This window comes from Tachyglossus aculeatus, chromosome 8 (assembly GCF_015852505.1).
Source record: "Tachyglossus aculeatus isolate mTacAcu1 chromosome 8, mTacAcu1.pri, whole genome shotgun sequence".
Taxonomy (NCBI): Eukaryota; Metazoa; Chordata; class Mammalia; order Monotremata; family Tachyglossidae; genus Tachyglossus; species Tachyglossus aculeatus.
Genome location: NC_052073.1, coordinates 8,493,240 through 8,514,623, shown reverse-complemented (window position 1 = coordinate 8,514,623; position 21,384 = coordinate 8,493,240). Strand labels below are relative to the sequence as shown.

Here is a 21,384-nt window from a genome sequence, read left to right as displayed (position 1 = left end):
TCCAGGGCCTAACTGAATCTTGGGGTTGGCAGCGGTAGAGGTCCTTCTGAAGTGGTGCCCCTGCCAACCAGATGGTGCCGGAATAATGGGAGCAATGGGTCCTGCAGACCCGGATCACCAGGAGGACAAGAGGGTAATGGACTATCCGTTTGACATCACTTAGGGGTCAGGAGTTCCATCGTGTTTCCTTTTGGGCACCATAGCTTTTAAAGGACAGGAGGGTCATCTAGGAAAGCCAACTCTGCCTCTGATTCAGTGGAAGGGCAGCTTCACTGAGGCATCGTAAAGCACAAGTTCTAATCCAACTCTGTCACCGGTGTGTTGTGAGACTTCAGGAAAGATTTCTTAACCTCTGTGGTCCTCAATTTCCTCACATAAAACACAGTGTGGCCTAGTGGAAAGAGCATGGGCCTGGGAATCATTTTAATCCCAATCTTGCCACTTGTCTGCTGTGTGGCCTTGGGGAAGCCACTTCTCTGTGCCTCAGTTTCCTCATCTGCAAAATGGGGATTCATTCCCTGTTCTCCTTTCGACTTAGACTGTGAGCCCCATATGGGACAGGTGCTGTGTCCAACCTGATTATCTATTATCTATCTTAGCACTAATGAAGTGGCGGAATCGGGATTAGAACCCACAACCTCTGACTCATCATCAGAATTATTATCTCGCACTTTTGGTTATGTCCCAGCAAGGCTTTTGATAGCTCCACTACTTGGAGTTCTCACATTTTCTCAAGTGTTCTCTCATGATTGTCTTGGGGTGGGAGCCAGTGTGGGACACTGGAGGGAGATTAGGGCAGCTTTTCTCCCTCAGAGATCATTTGTGATTCCCTGGAAACTGACCACCGGAGAGACATAAGGTATTCCTAGACAGAGTCATAATTAATAATTTGGTCAGAGCCCGGTTCCAAACAGTGAGTTAGGCAAACTGTAATTAGATTAGACAGTGCTCTGTACACAGTAAGCACTCAATAAATATGATTGAATGAATTAGACACAGACCCTGTTCTACATAAACTATAAGAAGATTAGGCACAAACCCATCCCACATGGGACTCACAGACCAAAAGAGTATCTCTGGAAAGCAAGCAGGCCAATGACGTTGATCTCTGATTCTCCTCAGAGCTGAGGTTCATCGCTGAGTAACTTCCTTCTCCGTTTCTCCCGAGCTTTATGTTTCCCACTTTATGTCAGACTGGGATCGGGCCGTGTCTAAATGCGGATTCCCTGTGTGTTGTGTTTCCTCTGCTTTTCAGTCCTGGAGAAGAGTGAGTTCAAAGATGAATCCCAATATTTCCGCTTCCACGCTGATGAAGAGATGGAGGGGACGAGTTCGAGGAACAAGCAACTCCGCAATGACTTCAAGCTGGTTGAAAACATCATAGCCAAGAGCCTGCTGGTAGGAGCAGTGTACCCCTCCCCAACTCCCTTCTTCCTCCTTGCCTCTCCCTTCCCCCTTACCCACCTGACATTCCTCCTTAAGACCCTAACAATCTTCTCACTGTGATGTCATTCCAAGCCACTACACCTTAATCCCTGGGATTCTATCTTGGGGAGGGGAGTGTTTTACCGCATTTATTTTTTTATGGTATCTGTTAAGTGCTTACTATGTGCCAGGCTTGTACTAAGCAATGGGGCAGATACAAGCTGCCCCAATCCATGTCCCACATGGGGTTTACAGTTTTAATCCCCATTTTACAGATGAGGTAACTGAGGCACAGAGAAGTGACTTGCCCAAGGTTGCACAGCGGACAAGTTGGCAGAGTCAGGATTAGAACCCAAGTCCTTCTGACTCCCAGTTCTATGCTCCATCCACTACGCCATGCTGTTTCTCAGTTTGTTGAACTGGGGAGCCAGTGCGGTTCTGTGGAAAGAGCAGGGGATCAAGAAAAAGACTGATCCAGATCCTAGTGCCAGCTCTCCCACTGAACTATTATTTGACCTTAGGTAAGTCACTTAAATTCTCTAGATCTCATTTCCCTCCCCTGTAGGATGGAGATAAATTTGAAGGCGAGCCCTGTGTGGGACAGGGACTGTGCCCAATCTGATAGTCATATAGCTTCCCCAGTGCTTTGAACTTTCCCAAGCACTGTACTGAGCATTTGGGAAAGTGTGATACAGTAGAAGTACAACATCGCAAACGTTCGACAAATGATGTAATTATTGACTCAGGGAGGTAATTGGCAGTGGAGATTCCTACTTTGGTATCTGGGCTGGGGAAGAGGTCTTGTTTTGGTCCTCTTTTGGGAAGGACTAGGAATTGAGCTCTCTCCTGCATGGGGCCTACTGGTCTCTTGCCAGTTCAACCTCCCTTAGACTTCAGGCCTGGGCAGGTGGAAGATGCAGGCAACATTTTCAAGTTGAGGTTGAGAATTCTTCCACCCTCATTGAGTTAGCTATCGGTCTGTCCCGTCGAGATAAGTCCCCAACATCTACCAATCCATCAAAACGTTCCACCTCCCAGAATTCCCAGCCAGCGCTTTGCCAAGAGGAGTCCGTAATTCCTTCCACGACCAACCAGCTGTTGAGTTTTTCCCCACCTGAGGGAAGAAAGAGACTATGGGAAGAGCCCATGCGGAGAGAAGTGAATGGGAGCCCGAGGTGGGTAACTTCTTCTGGTTTGGTTTTCAGATTTCACCTCAGGAAGAGGACTATGGCTTCGACATTGAAGAAAAAAACAAGGCAATCGTGGTGAAGTCTGTCCAGAGAGGGTCTCTCGCTGAGGTGAGTTATTCCTCTCGCATAAGAACCTCTGGATGTCTGGGAGCCAGGCCAAGGAAAGCGGCTTCTGAAATTTACCTTTCTGTCCCTTTCTAGTGATGAGAATAAAGAGGATGATGATGATGGCATTTTTTTTTGATGGCATTTATTAAGCGCTTACTATGTGCAAAGCACTGTTCTAAGCACTGGGGAAGTTACAAGGTGATCAGGTTGTCCCTCAGGGGGCTCACAGTCTTAATCCCCATTTTACAGATGAGGGAACTGAGGCACAGAGAAGTGAAGTGACTTGCCCAAAGTCACACAGCTGACAATTGGCAGAGCCGGGATTTGAACCCATGACCTCTGACTCCAAAGCCCAGGCTCTTTCCACTGAGCCACGCTGCTTCTCTTAACAAGCATTTGTTAAGAGCTTACTATGTGCCAGGCACTGTACTAAGAGCTGGGGTGGATACAAGCAAATTGAGTTGGATAGTCCCTGTCCCATGTGGGGCTTACATTCTCTATCCCCACTTGACAAATGAGGTCACTGAGGCCCAGTGAAGTGACTTGCCTAAGGTCACACAGTTGAGTGAGGTTTCTCATCAGTAAAACCTGTTTCCCCTCCTACTTAGACTGTGAGTCCCATATGGAACAGGGACTAGATCCAACCCTATTATCTTGTATCTACCCGAGTTCTCAGTACAGGGCTTGGCATGTAGTGAGCGCTTAAAATAATAATAATAATAGTAATGATCATTGTTATTATCTGGGGAGAAGCTCAGGCGTGGGGTGCATTTACAGAGACCACGGTTAAGTCTTTCTTTTATCTAAACTGTGATCTTAGTTTTGCTTTGCAAAAGTTATTTAAAGCTCATCTGTTAAGGATATTTAAGGATATGTTAAGGATATTTAACGTTTAAGGGATCCAAAACTTATTTGGGGATCCAAAAGGGCTGGGATCTGTGGAAGCTCAGAGTATGAAGAAGGATGCTTCAGCACTTTGACACTTACCCCAGCCCCGGAGCACTTGCCAGTCAGTCATATTTATTGAGTGGTGACTATGTGAAAAACACTGTGCCATGTGCATGGGAGAGTACAATACAACAGAGTTGGTCGACACTTATGTGAGTATTCATTCGATTGTGTTTATTGAGCGCTTACTATGTGCAGAGCTCTGTAATAAGCACTTATCCTTATACTTCGCTGCTTATCCTATCTGTAATTAATTTTAATATCTGTCTCCCCCTCTAGACTATAAGCTCCTTGTGGGCAGGGATTGTGCCTACCAACTCTATTATGTTGTCCTTTCCCAAGTGCTTAGTACAGTGCTCTGCATAAAGTAAGCACTCATTAAGTATAATTGATGGATGAGTAATGGTAGCACAGTCTAGCAGGATTGGAAGCCGGAGACCCGGGAGCTCTGTCACTGACCTAATGTGCGATAATGGGTAAGTTACTTAACCTCGCTGGGCCTCAGTTCCCTCACCTGCAGTATGGGAATAAGCCACCTGTTCTCCCTACCTCTTCGGTCATGAGCCACTGGTGAGACGGGGACTGGGTCTAATCTGTCTACCTTGGATCTGTCTCAGGGCTTAGCACAGTACTTGGCATGCAGAAAGTACTTCATAAAAACTCTCCCAACTAGAAACTACCAACCTGGTAGCTACAAGCCTCTTGGTTTCCATGCCCTAAGGGTCACTGGAAGGCCAGAAACCAGAGGAGACTATTTCCAGGCAAACAGTGATTCCCCTGATTTCTGAATAGTTTCTTCTCTCGTACCCGGTTGGTCTGGAAGGAGCCGAACGCTCTCCACTTTTCCTCTCGGACAACTATCCTTACCCCGCTATTTCCCCCTTACCCCGCTATTTCCCCGTAATGCATCCCGGGTGGATTCTGTGTGTGGTTTACAGATGGCAGGCCTGCAGGTGGGAAGGAAGATCTACTCCATTAATGAGGACCTGGTGTTCCTGCGCCCCTTCTCAGAGGTGGAGACCCTTTTGAATCAGTCCTTCTGCTCGCGGAGGCCCCTCCGGCTCCTGGTAGCCACCAAAGCGAAAGAGTAAGTATCCAGGGATAGCTGGGAAGGGGCCTGTTGGATTCTGGGAACTGTTGCCCATGACACATGGCAATGATTTGGGTCCATCCCCACTCACTCTGCTTGTCCTGGATGTTGTCCTAACCTTCAGCTTTGAGGCACTAGATCGGCTCTCTCCCTCATGCTCAGCCACTCTCTTCTCCCACCACCCTCCACCTCGTCCTCTTTGTTCTTCTCCAACTAACGTGTTCACTTTGCCTCGTTCTCATCTCCCTCCACAGACCTCTTGCTCACCGTACCTCGTTCTCCTCACTGTACCTCGTTCTCCTCACCCTACCTCGTTCTCCTCACCGTACCTCGTTCTCGCCTGTCCCGCCATCGACCCCCGGCCCACGTCATCCCCCGGGCCTGGAATGCCCTCCCTCTGCCCATCCGCCAAGCTAGCTCTCTTCCTCCCTTCAAGGCCCTGCTGAGAGCTCACCTCCTCCAGGAGGCCTTCCCAGACTGAGCCCCTTCCTTCCTCTCCCCCTCGTCCCCCTCTCCATCCCCCCATCTTACCTCCTTCCCTTCCCCACAGCACCTGTATATATGTATATATGTTTGTACATATTTATTACTGTATTTATTTGTTTATTTATTCTACTTGTACATATCTATTCTATTTATTTTATTTTGTTAGTATGTTTGGTTTTGTTCTCTGTCTCCCCCTTTTAGACTGTGAGCCCACTGTTGGGTAGGGACTGTCTCTATATGTTGCCAATTTGTACTTCCCAAGCGCTTAGTACAGTGCTCTGCACATAGTAAGCGCTCAATAAATACGACTGATGATGATGATCCTCCCCCCACCTGGACCTCCTTCCCCTTTCACATCAGACAGATCACACAGCTCTCCCCATTTTCAAAGCCCTTTTGAAATCACTTCTCCAAGAGGCCTTCCCTGATTAATCTCTCATTTCCCCCACCTTCTATTCCCGCTAACTGCCGCTTCATCTCTGTGTTGCATGATCACTCAAGTACTCGCAACCTCCTGTACCACTTCTGCACACACCTTACCTACTGGAAGGCTTAAACACACCAAACCCTGTGCATATCCCACCTTCTTTTCCTTCTTCCTCCTCCTCTCTGTAGTACAGTGCTGAGCGCTTCGTACAATGCTCTGCATTGTATAATACCACTGATGGATTGTAATTTGCTTTCAAGTCATCCCTGCTATTTAGTGACCTTCTTGAGGGCAGGGATCATGCTTACTAACTCTACTGTGTGTTCCCAGGTGATCAGTACAGTGTTATGCAGATAGCGGCTGCTCAGTAAATACTATCGATTGAGCTTCCAGGAGAGATTGTGGTTTTATGACAGTTTACAAAGGGGAGGCGCACCATCTGTTAACATGTCCCTCTAAGGAGTGTCATTCTCAAGCATGGGGAAGTGCTCCTCTTCGAGTTAATTTCTCCCTCTGTCCTTTTCCTAGGATTATTAAAGTCCCAGACCGGCCCAATCTGCTCTGCTTCCAGATCCGAGGAGAAGCACCACCCTACGTCCGTGCCGTGGGGAGAGGTGAGCTGGGACTAGAAGCAGCAAGGAGCCAGACAAGGGATTAAGACTGGGACCCCCATTTGGAACAGGGATTGTGTCCAACCCCATTACCTCCTACCTACTGTGGCTCTTAGTATAGTGTCTGGCCCATATTAAATGCTTAACAAATACCACAATCATCACAGCTCTGGGCTCCTGGCGGCCCCTTGAGTTTTGGAGTGCTGAGGGGTGAGCACAGTGGGAGAGCAGTAGTCCCTACTCATCCGTACCCCGGAAGAGACGTTTCCGGAGAGGAATTTTTTCCAGCAAAATGCAGTGTGAAGGAAAACGAGAAGCAGAATGGCTTAGTGGATACCACTCCACCGGTTCTAGTCCCGGCTCCACCACTTGTCTGTTGTGTGACCTTGGGTGTGTCACTGCACTGTTTACTACAGTGCCTGGCACGAAGGAAGTGCTTAACAAATACCACAATTATTATTATTATTCTTTGGCCTCAGCTCCCTCATCTGTAAAACGGGCTCCATGTGGGACAGGCTTTGGACGTGGCTCAGTGGAAGGAGCCCAGGCTTTGGAGCCAGAGGTTGTGGGTTCAAATTCCGCCTCCGCCACTTGTCAGCTGTGTGACTTTGGGCAAGTCACTTCACTTCTCTGGGCCTCAGTTCCCTCATCTGTAAAATGGGGGTTAAGATTGTGAGCCCCACATGGGGCAACCTGATCACCCTGTATCTACCCCAGCGCTTAGAGCAGTGCCTTGCACATAGTAAGCGCTTAACAAATACCATTATTATCTTTTAGCCTGTGAGCCCACTGTTGGGTAGGGACTGTCTCTATATGTTGCTAACTTGTACTTCCCAAGCGCTTAGTACAGTGCTCTGCACACAGTAAGCGCTCAATAAATACGATTGATTGATTGATTGATTGATTGACATACACTCTGTCCAGTCCTCTACCTTAGTGCTCAATACAGAGCTGGGCACATAATAAGCGCTTAACAAATATAATTAAAATAATTTTATGAGGTGGGGCAGAACTTCCCAGAGGTCTTTGCTTTTAAAGGGTCTCTTCCTTGTCGATTAATTAAGATCCACCCCTTCCCCTTTCCCCTTTTCCCCTGCCTTGTGGTTCTCCTGAGCTGGTGCACGGCTTTCCTGGCCACAGACTCGCTTTCTATCTGTGTCTCTGTCTCCCCACAGGCTCTGAGGCGGCTGCAGCGGGGCTCCAGTCCGGTCAGTGCATTCTGAAAGTCAATGGCAACAACGTGATGAACGACAGCTACGTGGAGGTTCTGGAGAACTTCCTGGCATTCCGGAGCAAGCAACAAGAAGCACTGGTGAGGTTCTGACTAATATTCTTTAGAGTGGAAGCTCCTTAATAATAATGATAATAATAATGATGGCATTTGTTAAGCGCTTACTATGTACCAAGCACTGTTCTAAGCACGGGGGTAGACACAAGGTTATCAGGTTGTCCCACAGGGGGCTCACGGTCTTAATCCCCATTTTACAGATGAGGGAACTGGGCACAGAGAAGTTAAGTGACTTGCCCAAGGTCACACAGCTGACTCTTGTCACCCACCTTTTCTGTACCTCAGTTACCTCATCTGTAAAATGGGGATTAAAACTATGAGCCCCACATGGGACAACCCGATCACCTTGTAACCTCCTAGCGCTTAGAACAGTGCTTTGCACATAGTGAGCACTTAATAAATGCCATTAAAAAAAATTGGTGGAGCTGGGATTAGAACCCATGTCCTCCAACTCCCAAGCCCTTCAGGGACTGTGGCATTCCATTATTTTGTACTTCCCAAGAGCACAGTATAGTGCATTGCACCAAGTGGCTGCTCAATAAATGTTCTCCTTGTCCCCCTGTGTCTCATCTCTGTTCATGAGCCCCACTTGGGGCAACGACTATGTCCAATCTGATTTGCTTGTATCCACCACAGTGCTTAGTACAGTGCCTGGCACATAGAAAGTGCTAAACAAATACCACAATTATTAGTATTATTATTCAAGTGCTCTGTACAGAATAATATTGAGCAAGGTTGATAGTTTCAGCCAGTAGGGTTCAGTCCATAAGGTAGCAGCTGTGGCTGAGCAATTATAAGATTCTGACAGAGAGAATAACAGGCCACACCTACACCTGCCAAGGAGAGATTTTTACCTCAGTACTTCCATGAAGCGGCAAGGCCAGTGGATAGAGCACGGGCCTGGGATTCAGAAGGACCTAGGTTCTAATCTCGGCTCTGCCACTTGTCTGCCGTGTGACCTTGGGCAAGTTATTTCTTTGTGCCTCAGTCACCTCATCTGTAAGTGGGGATTAAAACTGTGAACCCCATGTGGAACAGGAACTGCGTCCAATTCAGTTTGCTTGTACCCACTCTCAGAGCTTAGTACAGTGCCTGACACATAGTAAGTGCTTAACAAAGGCTAAACTTATTTTTTTTAGTTATTAGTATTATGAAGTCCCCACCAAGTGTAGTAGGAAGAGATCTCCTAGGGAATCTCCCAACTGCGTGGGTCCTCATTCTCTCACCAGGGCCTGTACCAGTGGATCTACAGCACCCAAGAAGATGCGGAGGAGGAGGGGGCATGCCGTTTGGGCCCTGACATGTGCCTCAATGGCAGTCTCTCTGAGACCACCGGTGACGAGTTTGCAGGAGGTGACCATCTTGGATTGGGAGCAATGGAGGAAGGTCAGTGTGACACAGGTGATGCAGAGGGTGTTGGTGGGAGGGAATTTGGTTGATAGGGCTTGCTTCATGGTTCCCGTACCGGGCCAAACCCGATCCGGGCCTTGGAGACGGAGGCTCTGCCAACTTCTGAGAAGTTGGGGGGCACCCTGCCATGTGAAGAGGGGAGAAATGCAGGAGGATTCTTTAGCCCTGTGTCAGTCCTTCTGGAACTGCTCCTCCCAAAGTAGAAGGGCCTTCACAGGGAACACTACTGTGGAGGTGTCGGAAGGAGGTCAGGGTTCAAAGGCCCATTTAAACCTGAAGGGTGTGGAGAGACTTGAAAGGACGCCCCTATTTTCCCAACATGCTAACTCCAGCTCCTTTCCACCAGTGACTCATCGATTCTCCAGTCCTGGGTCAGAACCAGGTTGGGGTACTTGGGGGTTTTGTGGACAAACCCCGTGGGAACCATTCACCCCCAAAGGACTTGGGGCTCTGGTTAGAACCACAGACCAGTGGAATCATCCTGTTGGTCGGTAATGGCGTCCTTCTGAAACCACCGCTTGGCTTAGAGCCGTCTCCTCTTCTCTCTGACTTCCTTGCCCTGTGTGCCCTCCCCTGTCTTCTCCAATGAGAGAGGTGAGCTGGGTCCTTGCGGGACTGGAAATTAAGACCTCGTACTGTCCCGGGGAGCCTCCACCCGTGACCAGAGGCCCCAAATCACAGGATGGGCCAAAGCGATGTGTAAATGAGGGGATGCCGGAGCCAGGGTGATGTGTCTGCTGTGAGAACATCTGGACCCCATTTGACATATATCGGTGCCACTGCCCAAACAGGCAGCAATTTGTCTTTCTCTCCAAGCTAACGATTCATTACCAAGTGGGATAGGGCAGCAAATGTAGACCACCCACACGCTGAGCAAGCAAGCACCTCGTGTGGCACAGACCTCTCTATCCTGTCCCTCAGCTCAGGGTTGCTGTGGGCCTTTGCTTGTCAAGGGCTGGACCAGATCCCAGAGCATTCTGGAAAATAGAAAGTTCTCCCCACCTTGGGTGGGGAAGTCTCCCTTTCCCTGAGATGGAAGGTTATTTCTCAGAAAGAGCACAACTGGGGCCTTTTGAGAGGTGAGGCTCGAAGGGTCCGACGCTGGTGGCAGAGCCTGGATTAGAGCCTAGATCCTCTGACTTTCAGGCCTGTACTCCTTCTCTTTGGTCATTCCAATTTGTCCACCCAAAGTGAATGAAATCAATTTTCTAAATGGCTTCTTCAGCTTGCAGGTGACTCACGCTCAATAATGATAATAATGGTATTTGTTAAGTGCTTACTATGTGCCAAGGAATGTTCTAAGTGCTGGGGTAGATACAAGATAATCAAGTTGCCCCACATGGGGATCACAGTCTTAATCCCCATTTTACAGATGAGGTAACTGAGGCACAGAGAAGTGAAGTGGCTTGCCCAAGGTCACACAGCAGACCCATTGTCCTTTGACTCCCCAGGCCTGTGCTCTTTCCCATAAGCCACACTGCTTCAGCCTCCCATACCGAATGGTTACATCTAAGCCTAATGGAGGAGGAAGTGTTCGGACTTGGCTTCTAGTGGGTGTGTTTGACTTGGGCCAAGTCCCTGAAAATTCCAGCTCCACCCGTGAAATGGGGTTGAGACGTGTGACCTTGGGCAAATCATTTAACTTCTCTGTGCCTCAGTTCCCTCATCTGCAAAATGGGGATTCAATACCTGTTCTCTTCCTACTTAGACTGTGAGCCCCCTGTGGGATCTGATCTTGTCTCTAACTCCAGCACTTGGCACCTAGTAAGCACTCAAGAAATACCACAGTGATAGTCATTAGAGGATGAAAGAAAGAGAAAATGCATTGAATAGGGGTAATTACAGCGGGGAGAAGTTGCGGGGCATAGTGCGTTTGGGCTTTTTGGGTCCCAGTGGTTGTAATAGCTTTATCTTCCCATCCAGACTTTCCCGCGCGGTCCGCGGGGTCCCAGCTGACCATCGGTGAGGACACCCAACTGGTCAGCCTGACGGTGGACAACATCCATCTGGAGCACGGGGTGGTGTACGAATACGTGAGCACCGCGGGGATCAGGTGCTACGTGCTGGAGAAGATCGTGGAGCCCAAAGGCTGTTTTGGCCTGACCGCCAAGGTACAAGGTCTCCCGTGAGGCCATGCTCGCCCTGGGAGTGACATGCCCTTCCATTCAGTTGTATTTATTGAGTGCTTACTCTGTGCAAAGCACTGTACTAAGTGCTTAGGTCCTGGGAGAGACCCAGCGCTCCTCCCCTCTCTGTCCATTCCATGTCTGCAGGTGCCACAGTGTCTTCCCACTGGGGTTCTGGAGTGCTTCATCCTTGACCAAATTGGCAGATGCCTCAAACACCCGTTCTCCCCCGCCCCGGGGAAGGGGTTTGAGTTCGGTGGGAGGTGGAGCCGATCACGCCTACAGGGTCACGCGGTTTCTCGCCCCCTTCCTCGGTTTTCCGGAGGAAGCAGCGTGGCCTGGTGGGAAGAGCCCGGGCTTTGGAGTCAGAGGTCATGGGTTCAAATCCTGGCTCCACCAATCGTCAGTTGTGTGACTTTGGGCAAGTCACTTCACTTCTCTGTGCCTGTTACCTCATCTGTAAAATGGGGATTAAGACTGTGAGCCCCACGTGGGACAACCTGATCACCTTGTAACCTCCCCAGCACTTAGAACAGTGCTTTGCACGTAGTAAGCACTTAATAAATGCCATTATTATTATTATGAGCCCGGGCCTGGGAGTCAGAAGATCTGGGTTCTAATTCCAGCTCTGCCACGTGCATGCTGTGTGACTTGGGGCAAGTCTCTGGGCTTCAGTTGCCCCTTCTGTAAAATGGGATTAAATCCTACTCCCTCCTGCTTAGGCTGTGAGCTCCATGTGGGACAGTGACTGCATCCAACCTGATTAACATATATCTTCCCTAGTGCTTAGAACAGTGCTGGGCACATAGCAAGCACTTAGCAAGCACCATTAAAAAATAAAACAAAACAGACAGCTGAACCATGTTCCCTCCCAAGTCCCCCCCACCCCATTCCCATTTCTCCTGGTCTGCCTGGAGATGGCAATGAGCTCCATGCCCAGGGACTTAAATACCTAGAATGCTAGAATGGGAAGACACTTCAGGAAACTGCAAGGACTCATGCAGGCCATACTGCTTAGCGTTACACCCTTTGGCTCTTCCAAGGGAGAGCCGTGCTGGGTATTCAGATTTGAGGACCCTCCTTTTCAGTCCTTTTCTCCTCTTCACCTGCAAAGGGGGAAAACAGGCTATGAAGATCATGTTCTCAGCATTTTAGTGGCCTCTATCTATGAAATGGGAAGGAAGAGCAGGGGGGAGGTCCTGGCCCCTGGGGAGGGAGCCCCAGGAAAACACTTAAGCTTTGGACTCAATCAGACTCTAGACTCTAGACTTGTAAGTTCACTGTGGGCAGAAAATGTGACCGTTCATTGTTGTATCGGACTCTCCCAAGCTCTTAGTATGGTGCTTTGCCCACAGGAAGAGCTCAATAAATACGATTGAATTGAATTGACTCTAAACTTTAATCTTGTGGGCAGGAAATGTGTCCATTTATTGTTATTTTGGACTCTCCCAAGTGCTAAGTACAGTGCTTTGCGTGCAGTAAGAGCTCAATAAATACGATTGGATCAATGAATGAATGTGACGCCACCGTTTTCTTCCAGATTTTGGAGGCCTTCGCCGCGGAGGACAGACTCTTTGTTGAGAACTGCCAGCGGCTTCTGACGCTGGGCAACGCCGTGGTGACGATGCCCCAGTTTGAGTTTTGGAACATCTGCGATACCAAGCTGGAGAGAACCGACCGTAGAATTTGCAGCTATAAGAAGGTACTGGTGCCCAGCACATGCCCAAGTCCCAGGCCGGCCCTCTCTGTTCTTTGCAGAAGGCTTTGCGTTGGGTCTGGGGCAGAGCAAATAGAGCTGGCAGGAGGCCCCGATTTTCAATTCAGTCATATTTTTTGAGCGTCTACTGTGGGCAAAGCACTAAACTAAACGCTTGGGAGAGTACAATATAACGATAAACAGACACGTTCAGTCATTCGGTCTTATTTATTGAGTGCTTACTGTGTGCAAAGCACTGTATTAAGTGCTTGGGAGAATACAAAATAGCAATAAGCAGACGTGTTCCTTGCCCACAACGATCTTACAGTCTAGAGGGAGATTAGTCTGTTACCGGGCTAACCGACTGGTCAGCGAGGAAGCAGGTGGAACCTCCGAGGCCCGGAAATAATCAAGGACAGCCAGTTAGTGGCGAAAGCAGCATTCGAACTCAGCCCTCCAGGCAGAACTGCTCAGAAGTAGTGAAATTGGCTGGTTTGAGTTGGCTAATCATTTTCAGCTTCTGTGAGAAGAGCTCATGAGCGATGAAATAGTAGTAGCGATTGTATTTTTTGAGGGCCTTTAGGAGTACATGCAGTGTTTTAAGTGCCTGAGAAGTACAAGTGAATCAATCAGTGGTATTTTTTGAGTACCTATTATGTGCAGAGTACTATTCTAAGCCCTTGGGAGAGTACAGAACAAGAGAAATTAGCATACGCTTTCCCTGTCGGTGGTCAGCGGTTTGGATAGGCCCTCCGCTTCTCCAGGGAGAGAGGAGTTTCCCAAACTGGGAACGGGATGAGACTTTCCAACCCGGTGCAGGACCCGGGTCCCGCCACGCTTTGCTTCTCAGTGGCGGAGGGAATCGGGAATCCTTGTCCGTTTCCAGTTTGCAGAGCAACTGAAGGCCAAGGTGAGTCCCCCCTTCAAGCAGACGCCGCTGGAGCCTCACCTCCTCAGCAGCACGGACTTCTACCCCACCAACTGCTACATCAACCTCATGGAGGTGTCGTACCCCAAGAGCACCGCGTCGGTCGGGCGCTCCTTCAGCATCCGGTTTGGACGGAAGCCCTCTCTGATCGGCCTCGACCCGGAACAAGGTGTCTAGCAGCCCTCCGGCATTCAGCGTCTGTGGCGGCATAACTGTGGTGTTCGTTAAGCGCTTACTCTGTGCCAGGCACTGAACTAAGCGCTGGGGTGGATACGAGCAAATCGGGTGGGACCCAGTCCCTGTCCCAGAAGGGGCTCACGGTCTCAATCCCCATTTAGCGGATGAGGGAACTGAGGCCCAGCGAAGTGATTCGACCGAGGTCCCGCAGCAGACAAGTGGCGGAGCCGGGATTAAAACCCATGACCTTCTGACTCCCCATCCTGCCTTCTACCAACTGCACCATGCTGCCCTTTGTGGGGTTGGAGGAGGGGAAGGCTTGGGTCTCGTGGGTGAAATGCAAGGTGGGGCGAGGGCCAGATGTGACTGCCCTTAGCGAAGGTGAGATCTCAGTTCCGAGTTGATCCTGTGTTGACCTTGGAGAGGGTTGAGGCTTTTAGGGAGGGGGGAGGGGTTTTATGGGGATGGGATGTTACCAGCGAAAAATGGCAGCCACTGGATAAATTCTGTGACGTCATCATCATTGTCAACAATGGTCTTGATTTCTTGCCGAATTGTACTCTCCAAGTGCTTCATACAGTGCTCTGCATATGGTAAACACTCAGTAAATACGATTGAATGAATGAATTGATTGAGCACTTATTATGTACAGTGCACTGTACTAAGCACTTAGGAGAGTACAGTACAGTAGAGTTGGTAGACACATTCCTTGCCTACAAAGAGCTGTTCATCATCACCACCAGCATCATCAGGGATATTTATTGTGTGCTTACTGTGTGCAGAGCACACACTTCCCAAGCGCTTAGTACAGTGCTTTGCACACAGTAAGTGCTCAATAAATACGATTGAATGAGTGAATGAATGTACTAAGCGCTTGGGAGAGTACCGCTCAATGGAGTTGGTAGATATGCTCCTTGCCCACAACTCACTCATGATCATCTTCATCAATCCCCTTCTAGACTGTGAGCCCACTGTTGGGTAGGGACCGTCTCTATATGTTGCCAACTTGTGCTTCCCAAGTGCTTAGTACAGTGCTCTGCACACAGTAAGCGCTCAATAAATACGATTGATTGATCAATCAGTTGTTTTTATTGAGCACTTACTAAGCACTGCTTGGGAGAGAGGTGACCCATCACCCATGGGGTTTACCTGGCCTCCCCATGGGGAGCTCTGCCCAGGTGGCCTTCAGCGGATAACAAATGTCTTCCTCGTCCAATAGGTGCCATAAACCCAATGTCCTACGCCCACCACTGCATCACCACCATGGCGGCCCCGTCCTGGAAGTGCCTCCCACAGGGGAATGGAGGGAAACCGCCCCAGGGGAGCGTGACAGACTGCAGCTTGGGCCAACAGAACGGGGGGTCCAACCCCGAGGACCGGGGCCTCAGCTTCCTGCTGAAGCGGGAGGACCGGGAGATCCAGGACGCCTTCCTGCAGTTGTTCAACAAGCTGGACGTGGCCGTCAAGGAGATGAAGCAATATGTCACGCAGATAAACAAGTGAGGATGGGAGGAGCCGAGGATCGTAGATTTGGAAAGTCTCCAGGACTGCCCCATCCAGCCCTTCCTCCTAATCTCGTCTCTCTTTTTTTTCTCCTTTTTTGATGGTATTTGTTAAGTGCTTACTATGTGCCAGGCACTGTACTAAACTCCGGGTTAGATATGAGGTTGTCAGTTTGGACCCAGTCTTTGTCCCGCACTGGGCTCACACTCTTAATCCCCATTTTACAGATGAGGTCACTGAGGCACAGAAAAGTGAAGTGATTTGCCCAAGGTCACACACAGCTGACTTAGCAGCGTGGCGTGGTGGAAAGAGCAAGATCTTGGGAGTCAGACGTTGTGGGTTCTAATCCCGGCTCCTCTACTTATCAGCTGGGTGACTTTGGGCAAGTCATTTAACTTCTTTGTGCCTCAGTGACCTCATCTGTAAAATGGGGATTAAGACTGTGAGCCCCGCATGGGACAACCTGATTACCCTGTATCTACCCCTTCAAGACCCTACTGAGAGCTCACCTCCTCCAAGAGGCCTTCCCAGACTGAGCCCCTTCCTTCCTCTCCCCCTCGTCCCCCTCTCCATCCCCCCATCTTACCTCCTTCCCTTCCCCACAGCACCTGTATATATGTATATATGGTTGTACATATTTATTACTCTATTTATTTATTTATTTATTTTACTTGTACATATCTATTCTGTTTTGTTAGGATGTTTGGTTTTGTTCTCTGTCTCCCCCTTTTAGACTGTGAGCCCACTGTTGGGTAGGGACTGTCTCTATATGTTGCCAACTTGTACTTCCCAAGCGCTTAGTACAGTGCTCTGCACACAGTAAGCGCTCAATAAATATGATTGATGATGATGATGATGATACCCCAGCACTTAGAACAGTGCTTGGCACATAGTAAGCACTTAACAGATACCACCATCGTCATTATTATTACAAGTGGCCCAGACCCCGTACCCACTAGGCCACGCTGCTTCTTCTCTCCTTTTCACACCTCCCTGGACACGACAGTGGCGTCCTAGGAGAGAGAGAGAGCGTGTGAGCGTGGGAGAGAGAGATTGAGATTATGGGCTGATTCTGGCAATTCCCTGGGTCCATCACCAATGATCGAAGGGTCAGATACCGCCATCGGTTTGGGCCCAGAGAGTGGTCCAGGCCCCTCGGGGGGGGTCCTTGGTTCTAAGGTTGCCATGTCTTCACTTTTGCAGACTGCTGTCCACGATCACAGAGCCCACTGGGAACAGAGCCTCTGAGCCCCTCTCTGTGGAGGAGGCACCCCACTCCGCCCTGGGAAGCGAGGAGAGCGAGATGGACAAGGCGGAGCATGGCGGCACCAAGAAAGTGTGCTTCAAAGTGTCCGAGGAGGATCAGGAAGACTCGGGTCATGACACGATGAGCTACCGGGATTCCTACAGGTCAGTCTCCCCGCCACGCTGTATTACTAACCCTGCACTGGTTGTGCGGGTAGACTGGGGCCTGCTTTCTGCCTTGCTGCTGCAGGCCCCCTCTGGACTGTAAGCTCGTTGTGGGCAGGGAATGCACCTGTTTATTGTTCTGTTGTACTCTTCTAAGCGCTTAGTAGAATGCTGTGCACCCAGTAAGCGCTCAGTAAGTACATTTGAATGAACGAATGCGTGAGGAAAATCGAAATAAATTGGGGAAAGAAGCCTATCAGCAGAAGCAGCATGGCTCAGTGGAAAGAGCACAGGTTTTGGAGTCAGAGGTCATGGGTTCAAATCCCAGCTCTGCCAATTGCCAGCTGTGTGACTTTGGGCAAGTCACTTAACTTCTCTGGGCCTCAGTTACCTCATCTGTAAAATGGGGATTAAGACTGTGAGCCCCCCGTGGGACAACCTGATCACTTTGTAACTTCTCCAGTGCTTAGAACAGTGCTTGGCACATAGCGCTTAATAAATGCTATCATTATTATTATTATTATTACTATTATTATCTATGGTGTTTATTACTGCTTACTGTGTGCAGAGCACTCTTCTAAGCACTTGGGAGAGTACAGTGCAAACAGAAATATTACCTGCTGTTCCCTGCCCACAAAGAGCTTGCAGTCTATCGTCTGTTGCTTTATCATTCCTTTTTCTAGCCTTCTGTTTCCCGGATCGTAGGTTCATTCTGGGACTTTGGTTCAGATTTTCAAAGTGGCAGACAAAGGGGGTCGGCTCAACTGTCCCCAGTTCCTTCACACCCACCTGAGTGTCCTGCCCGGAGCAGACTCCTTCCTGCCAATCAAGTAGATATTTTAATAAAACCTTGTAGATAAATTTTATCTGAAGAGACCACCCAAATTTAATCAGCCCACAACATTTTCATCAACCCTGCCCCTTCCCCGTTAATTCTTTCAGTAGTAGCTCTCTCCCATGGCTGTCGTTTTCCCAGGTAAGGAGCAGGGAAGAGTTTCCTGGAAGGGCTACAGCTGAAAGATCCTTAATGTGCACAAGTATGCTTCCTTTCCAAATCTCCTCATTTGTAAAATGGGGATTCCAGAACTTTTCCTCCTCCTCTTTCGGCTGGGAGTCCCATCTGGGACAGAGACAGTGACCCAAACTGACTCTAACAACCCCAGCATTGAGCCCAGGGCTTGGCACAGAGCAAGCATGGAACAAATACCCTTGTTATTATTATTAGAGATGATAAGCGGCAGAAGAAGTCAGGCTTCCAGAGGAATTGGTGGCAGCAGAAGTCCTTGAAGGCCTGGGAGACTGAGGACCTGGGGTCTAATCCCAGGTCTGCCACTTGTCTGCTGTGTGAACTTGGGCAAGTCACTTAATTTCTCTGGGTCTCAGTTTCCTCATCTGTAAAATGGGGATTAAGACCATGACCCTTATAGGGAACAGGGATTGTGCCCAACCTGATTTATGTTCTGTCTACCCCAGTGCTTAGTACAGTGTTTGGCATATAATAAGCACTTAACAAATAATAATAATATTATTATTATTATTATTATTATTAAGGCTGGCTGGGTGAAAGATGGCAATGATGGGGGAATATAGAGATATGAGAATGTGGGCAAGAGCTGAGGCAGGCTTGGAAGTAGCCGTGTGTGTGCAGACCGCCAGCTGGGACGTCCTCGAGGGAATCCCGTGGCCTAAATTCGTGTGAAGCCTCCTCCGCTGTCCTGTGTGCGGAAACACCAAGACAGAGCCATCTCTCTTGATCTCATAATAGCAGCTATTGTAGAACGTGGGGGAGCGATTTTCCACTGAAGCCTGGGAACAATTTTCCCAGAAGCCTAGAGCTTAGGGGGACTGTGGCCTTCTGTGCTCCCTGGGTCTCTGAAAGGACAAATATTTATTCAGGTGTCTAGAAATCAAGTTTTGGGAGACGGAATTGACTTAACACTTTTAGGGTAGCATTCTGCCGCTCCCAGGACTAGCGATGTTTGAACCGCCGGCTTTCTGAACAAAGGAGTTTCAGAAGCTGACTTCAGTAAGATGAAGTGGTGTTACTTCTCTCTCAATTGGTAGCCAAGGATCTGCCAATAGACAGCTAGTTCTCTGAACTCCAGGGGTCACAGCTAGTTTTGATCTTTGCAAGCTTTGGGGGATGAATGAAACTGAACTGTCAAGGTACCCAACTGGGATTAGTACTGCAAGTTTTTCACAGTGATTTGAACCAGCTTGACGAGTACAGTGCTCTGCACACAGTAAGCGCTCAATAAATACGATTGAATGAATGACAAGATGCAGCGTGGTCCTGCGGAAAGAGCCTGGGCCTGGGAATCAGGGGATCTGGGTTCTAACTGCTGGGTGACAGTCCCTGCCCCCTTGGGGCTCCCAGTCTAAACAGGAGGGAGAACAGATATTGAATCCCCATTTTGCAGTTGAGCAACCTGAGGCACAGAGAAGTGAAGTGATATGCCCAAGATCACACAGCAGACAAGTGGGTGGAGCCAGGATCAGAACCCAGCACTTTCTGCTCCCAGACCGTGCTCCTTCCGATGGCCGTTTCCTTAGCCCACCTTCCACTAATCCTCCTGCCTCTGGCCCAACCCCTGTGAACCTCCTGAAAGGCACCCAACAGCTGAAAGGTACATCATCGATCTTCATCTTTCCCAGAGTCTTCTGCTTCAATGGAGGAGCAAAACACGACAACCTCTTTGTATCTCTCACCGCCTCCTTTTTTTCTGCCTTTCCAGTGAGTGCAACAGCAACCGGGACTCAGTGCTGTCCTATACCAGCGTGCGGAGTAACAGCTCCTACCTGGGCAGCGATGAGATGGGGTCCGGTGAGTGGATGCTGACTGTCCTCCCCTTGATCTGGACAGACGGGATCCGGGAGGGAAGGGCAGACTGGGAAATTGGGGAAAACACTGAACTTGACGGAGATGGAGAAACTCTGATTTGGATGGGCCTTTTTGGATGATTTTTGTGCATCTGCTGACAGGGACTCCAGGAAGGCCACAAGCTTTTGGGGTCATTATGAGGTTGGTGGGAGGGATGGCTATTATTAATTATTAATATGGTGTTTGTTAAGTGCTTATTATGTGTCAAGCACCATCTAAGCCCTGGGGGAGAAACTAGGAAATCAGGTTGAACACAGTCCCTGTCCCTGTGCTCATGATCCAAGTAGAAGGGAAGGAGATTTAATCTCCATTTTATATATGGGGTAACTGAGGTACAGAGAAGTTAAGCGGATTGCCCTAGGTCACAAAGCAGACAAGTAGCAGAGCTGGGATTAGAATCCAGGTTCTCCAACTCCCAGGCCTGTGCTCTTTGCATTAAGCCATGCTGCTTCCCAGATAGTCGGAATATGTCTTCCCACTGCTTAGTTTGCAGGAACGAGACAGGGCGATTTGAAAAGCGGAGGGGTGGGCATTAGGGGTCTTCAGTTCTGGGGTCAGTCTTCGTATTCACCCTCTGTTGACCTGGAGTCAGCTACTCTTAATCTCTCTGCCCTTTAGCAACTGCCTCCCTCCCTCCTGCAGGATTGATTGCCGTCAGTGGTTCCTTAAGGAAGGGTCGGCCCTTTTTCCCTAGGAGCTCAATATCCTCTCTCTGATAGGTGATGAGCTACCATGTGACATGCGAATCCCATCTGACAAGCAAGACAAGCTCCATGGCTGTCTGGAACATCTGTTCAACCAGGTATCGTGGCTTGCTTCACTTCCTGTAACGCCCTGCGGAATTGAATCGATCAATTGACGGCGTTTATTGAGCGCCTGCTGTATGCAGAGTAGAATATAACGGAGTTGGTAGACATGTTCCCTTCCCACAATGGGCTTACAGTCTAGAGAAAGAGACAAGGGCAGAATCATCATCGCTAATTGTTACTGAGCGCCCGCTCTGGGCGAAGCACTGCTAAAAGCTGGGGCGAGGACAACAGGGTGGGTAGACATGATCCCTGCCTTCAAAGAGCTTACAGTCTAGCGGGCTACATCTGATGCACTACTAACTTGGAGGAAGTCTAGTTCTAGTGTTCCGGGCTGTATTTTAAATTTCGATTCGAATTCTTATTTGGCCACCGTCTGATTTCTGAGAAGTCCCGAGCTTAACGTTCCCCAAGGGCCCTCTCTAACCAACCGTCCCTTTCGGTCTAGGTGGACGCCATCAATACCCTTCTCAAGGGTGCAGTCATGAGCAAAGCCTTTGAGGAAACCAAGCATTTTCCCATGGACCACAGTTTGCAAGGTAAACAGACACACATTCCTTCACCTCAACGTGAGCCAAGAGATCCTAGTGGGAAACCCTGGGGCTTAGAGGTGGGGACGACTTTTCCAAAGGGCAACACGGAGCAGGAACATCCTGTTTCTGCAGGGGGAAGTTGGGACGGGGACTGAGCTTACTGGTCACTCTGACGGGTTGCCGAAGGAATCCCCCTAGCACAAATCATCCCTTCTGGAGATGGGCGGCTGCCAAAGTCAGATTTTCCTCACATGACAGAGGTTCTCGGCAGCCGCTTCCTCCCTCCCGGGTTGTCCTACTCAGTTATGAAACACAGTCCAAATGAGACGAGTCTTTCTTCC

The 21,384-nt window shown here is 49.3% G+C and overlaps 1 protein-coding gene across 1 annotated transcript in view; it reads left to right on the top strand.

Moving 5' to 3' along the window:
* The window catches only part of PREX1 (phosphatidylinositol-3,4,5-trisphosphate dependent Rac exchange factor 1), a 215,545-nt gene that overhangs the window by 178,384 nt on the left and 15,777 nt on the right, over nt 1–21,384 (top strand). Inside the window, exons 16-29 of the mRNA XM_038750022.1 lie at nt 1,256–1,398; nt 2,631–2,723; nt 4,610–4,758; nt 6,203–6,288; nt 7,461–7,597; nt 8,803–8,959; nt 10,907–11,094; nt 12,650–12,811; nt 13,692–13,902; nt 15,130–15,409; nt 16,617–16,823; nt 19,559–19,647; nt 20,424–20,506; nt 20,959–21,049. Of these exons, the coding sequence (XP_038605950.1) occupies nt 1,256–1,398; nt 2,631–2,723; nt 4,610–4,758; nt 6,203–6,288; nt 7,461–7,597; nt 8,803–8,959; nt 10,907–11,094; nt 12,650–12,811; nt 13,692–13,902; nt 15,130–15,409; nt 16,617–16,823; nt 19,559–19,647; nt 20,424–20,506; nt 20,959–21,049 (2,076 nt within the window). The remainder of the gene's footprint in view (nt 1–1,255; nt 1,399–2,630; nt 2,724–4,609; nt 4,759–6,202; nt 6,289–7,460; nt 7,598–8,802; nt 8,960–10,906; nt 11,095–12,649; nt 12,812–13,691; nt 13,903–15,129; nt 15,410–16,616; nt 16,824–19,558; nt 19,648–20,423; nt 20,507–20,958; nt 21,050–21,384) is intronic.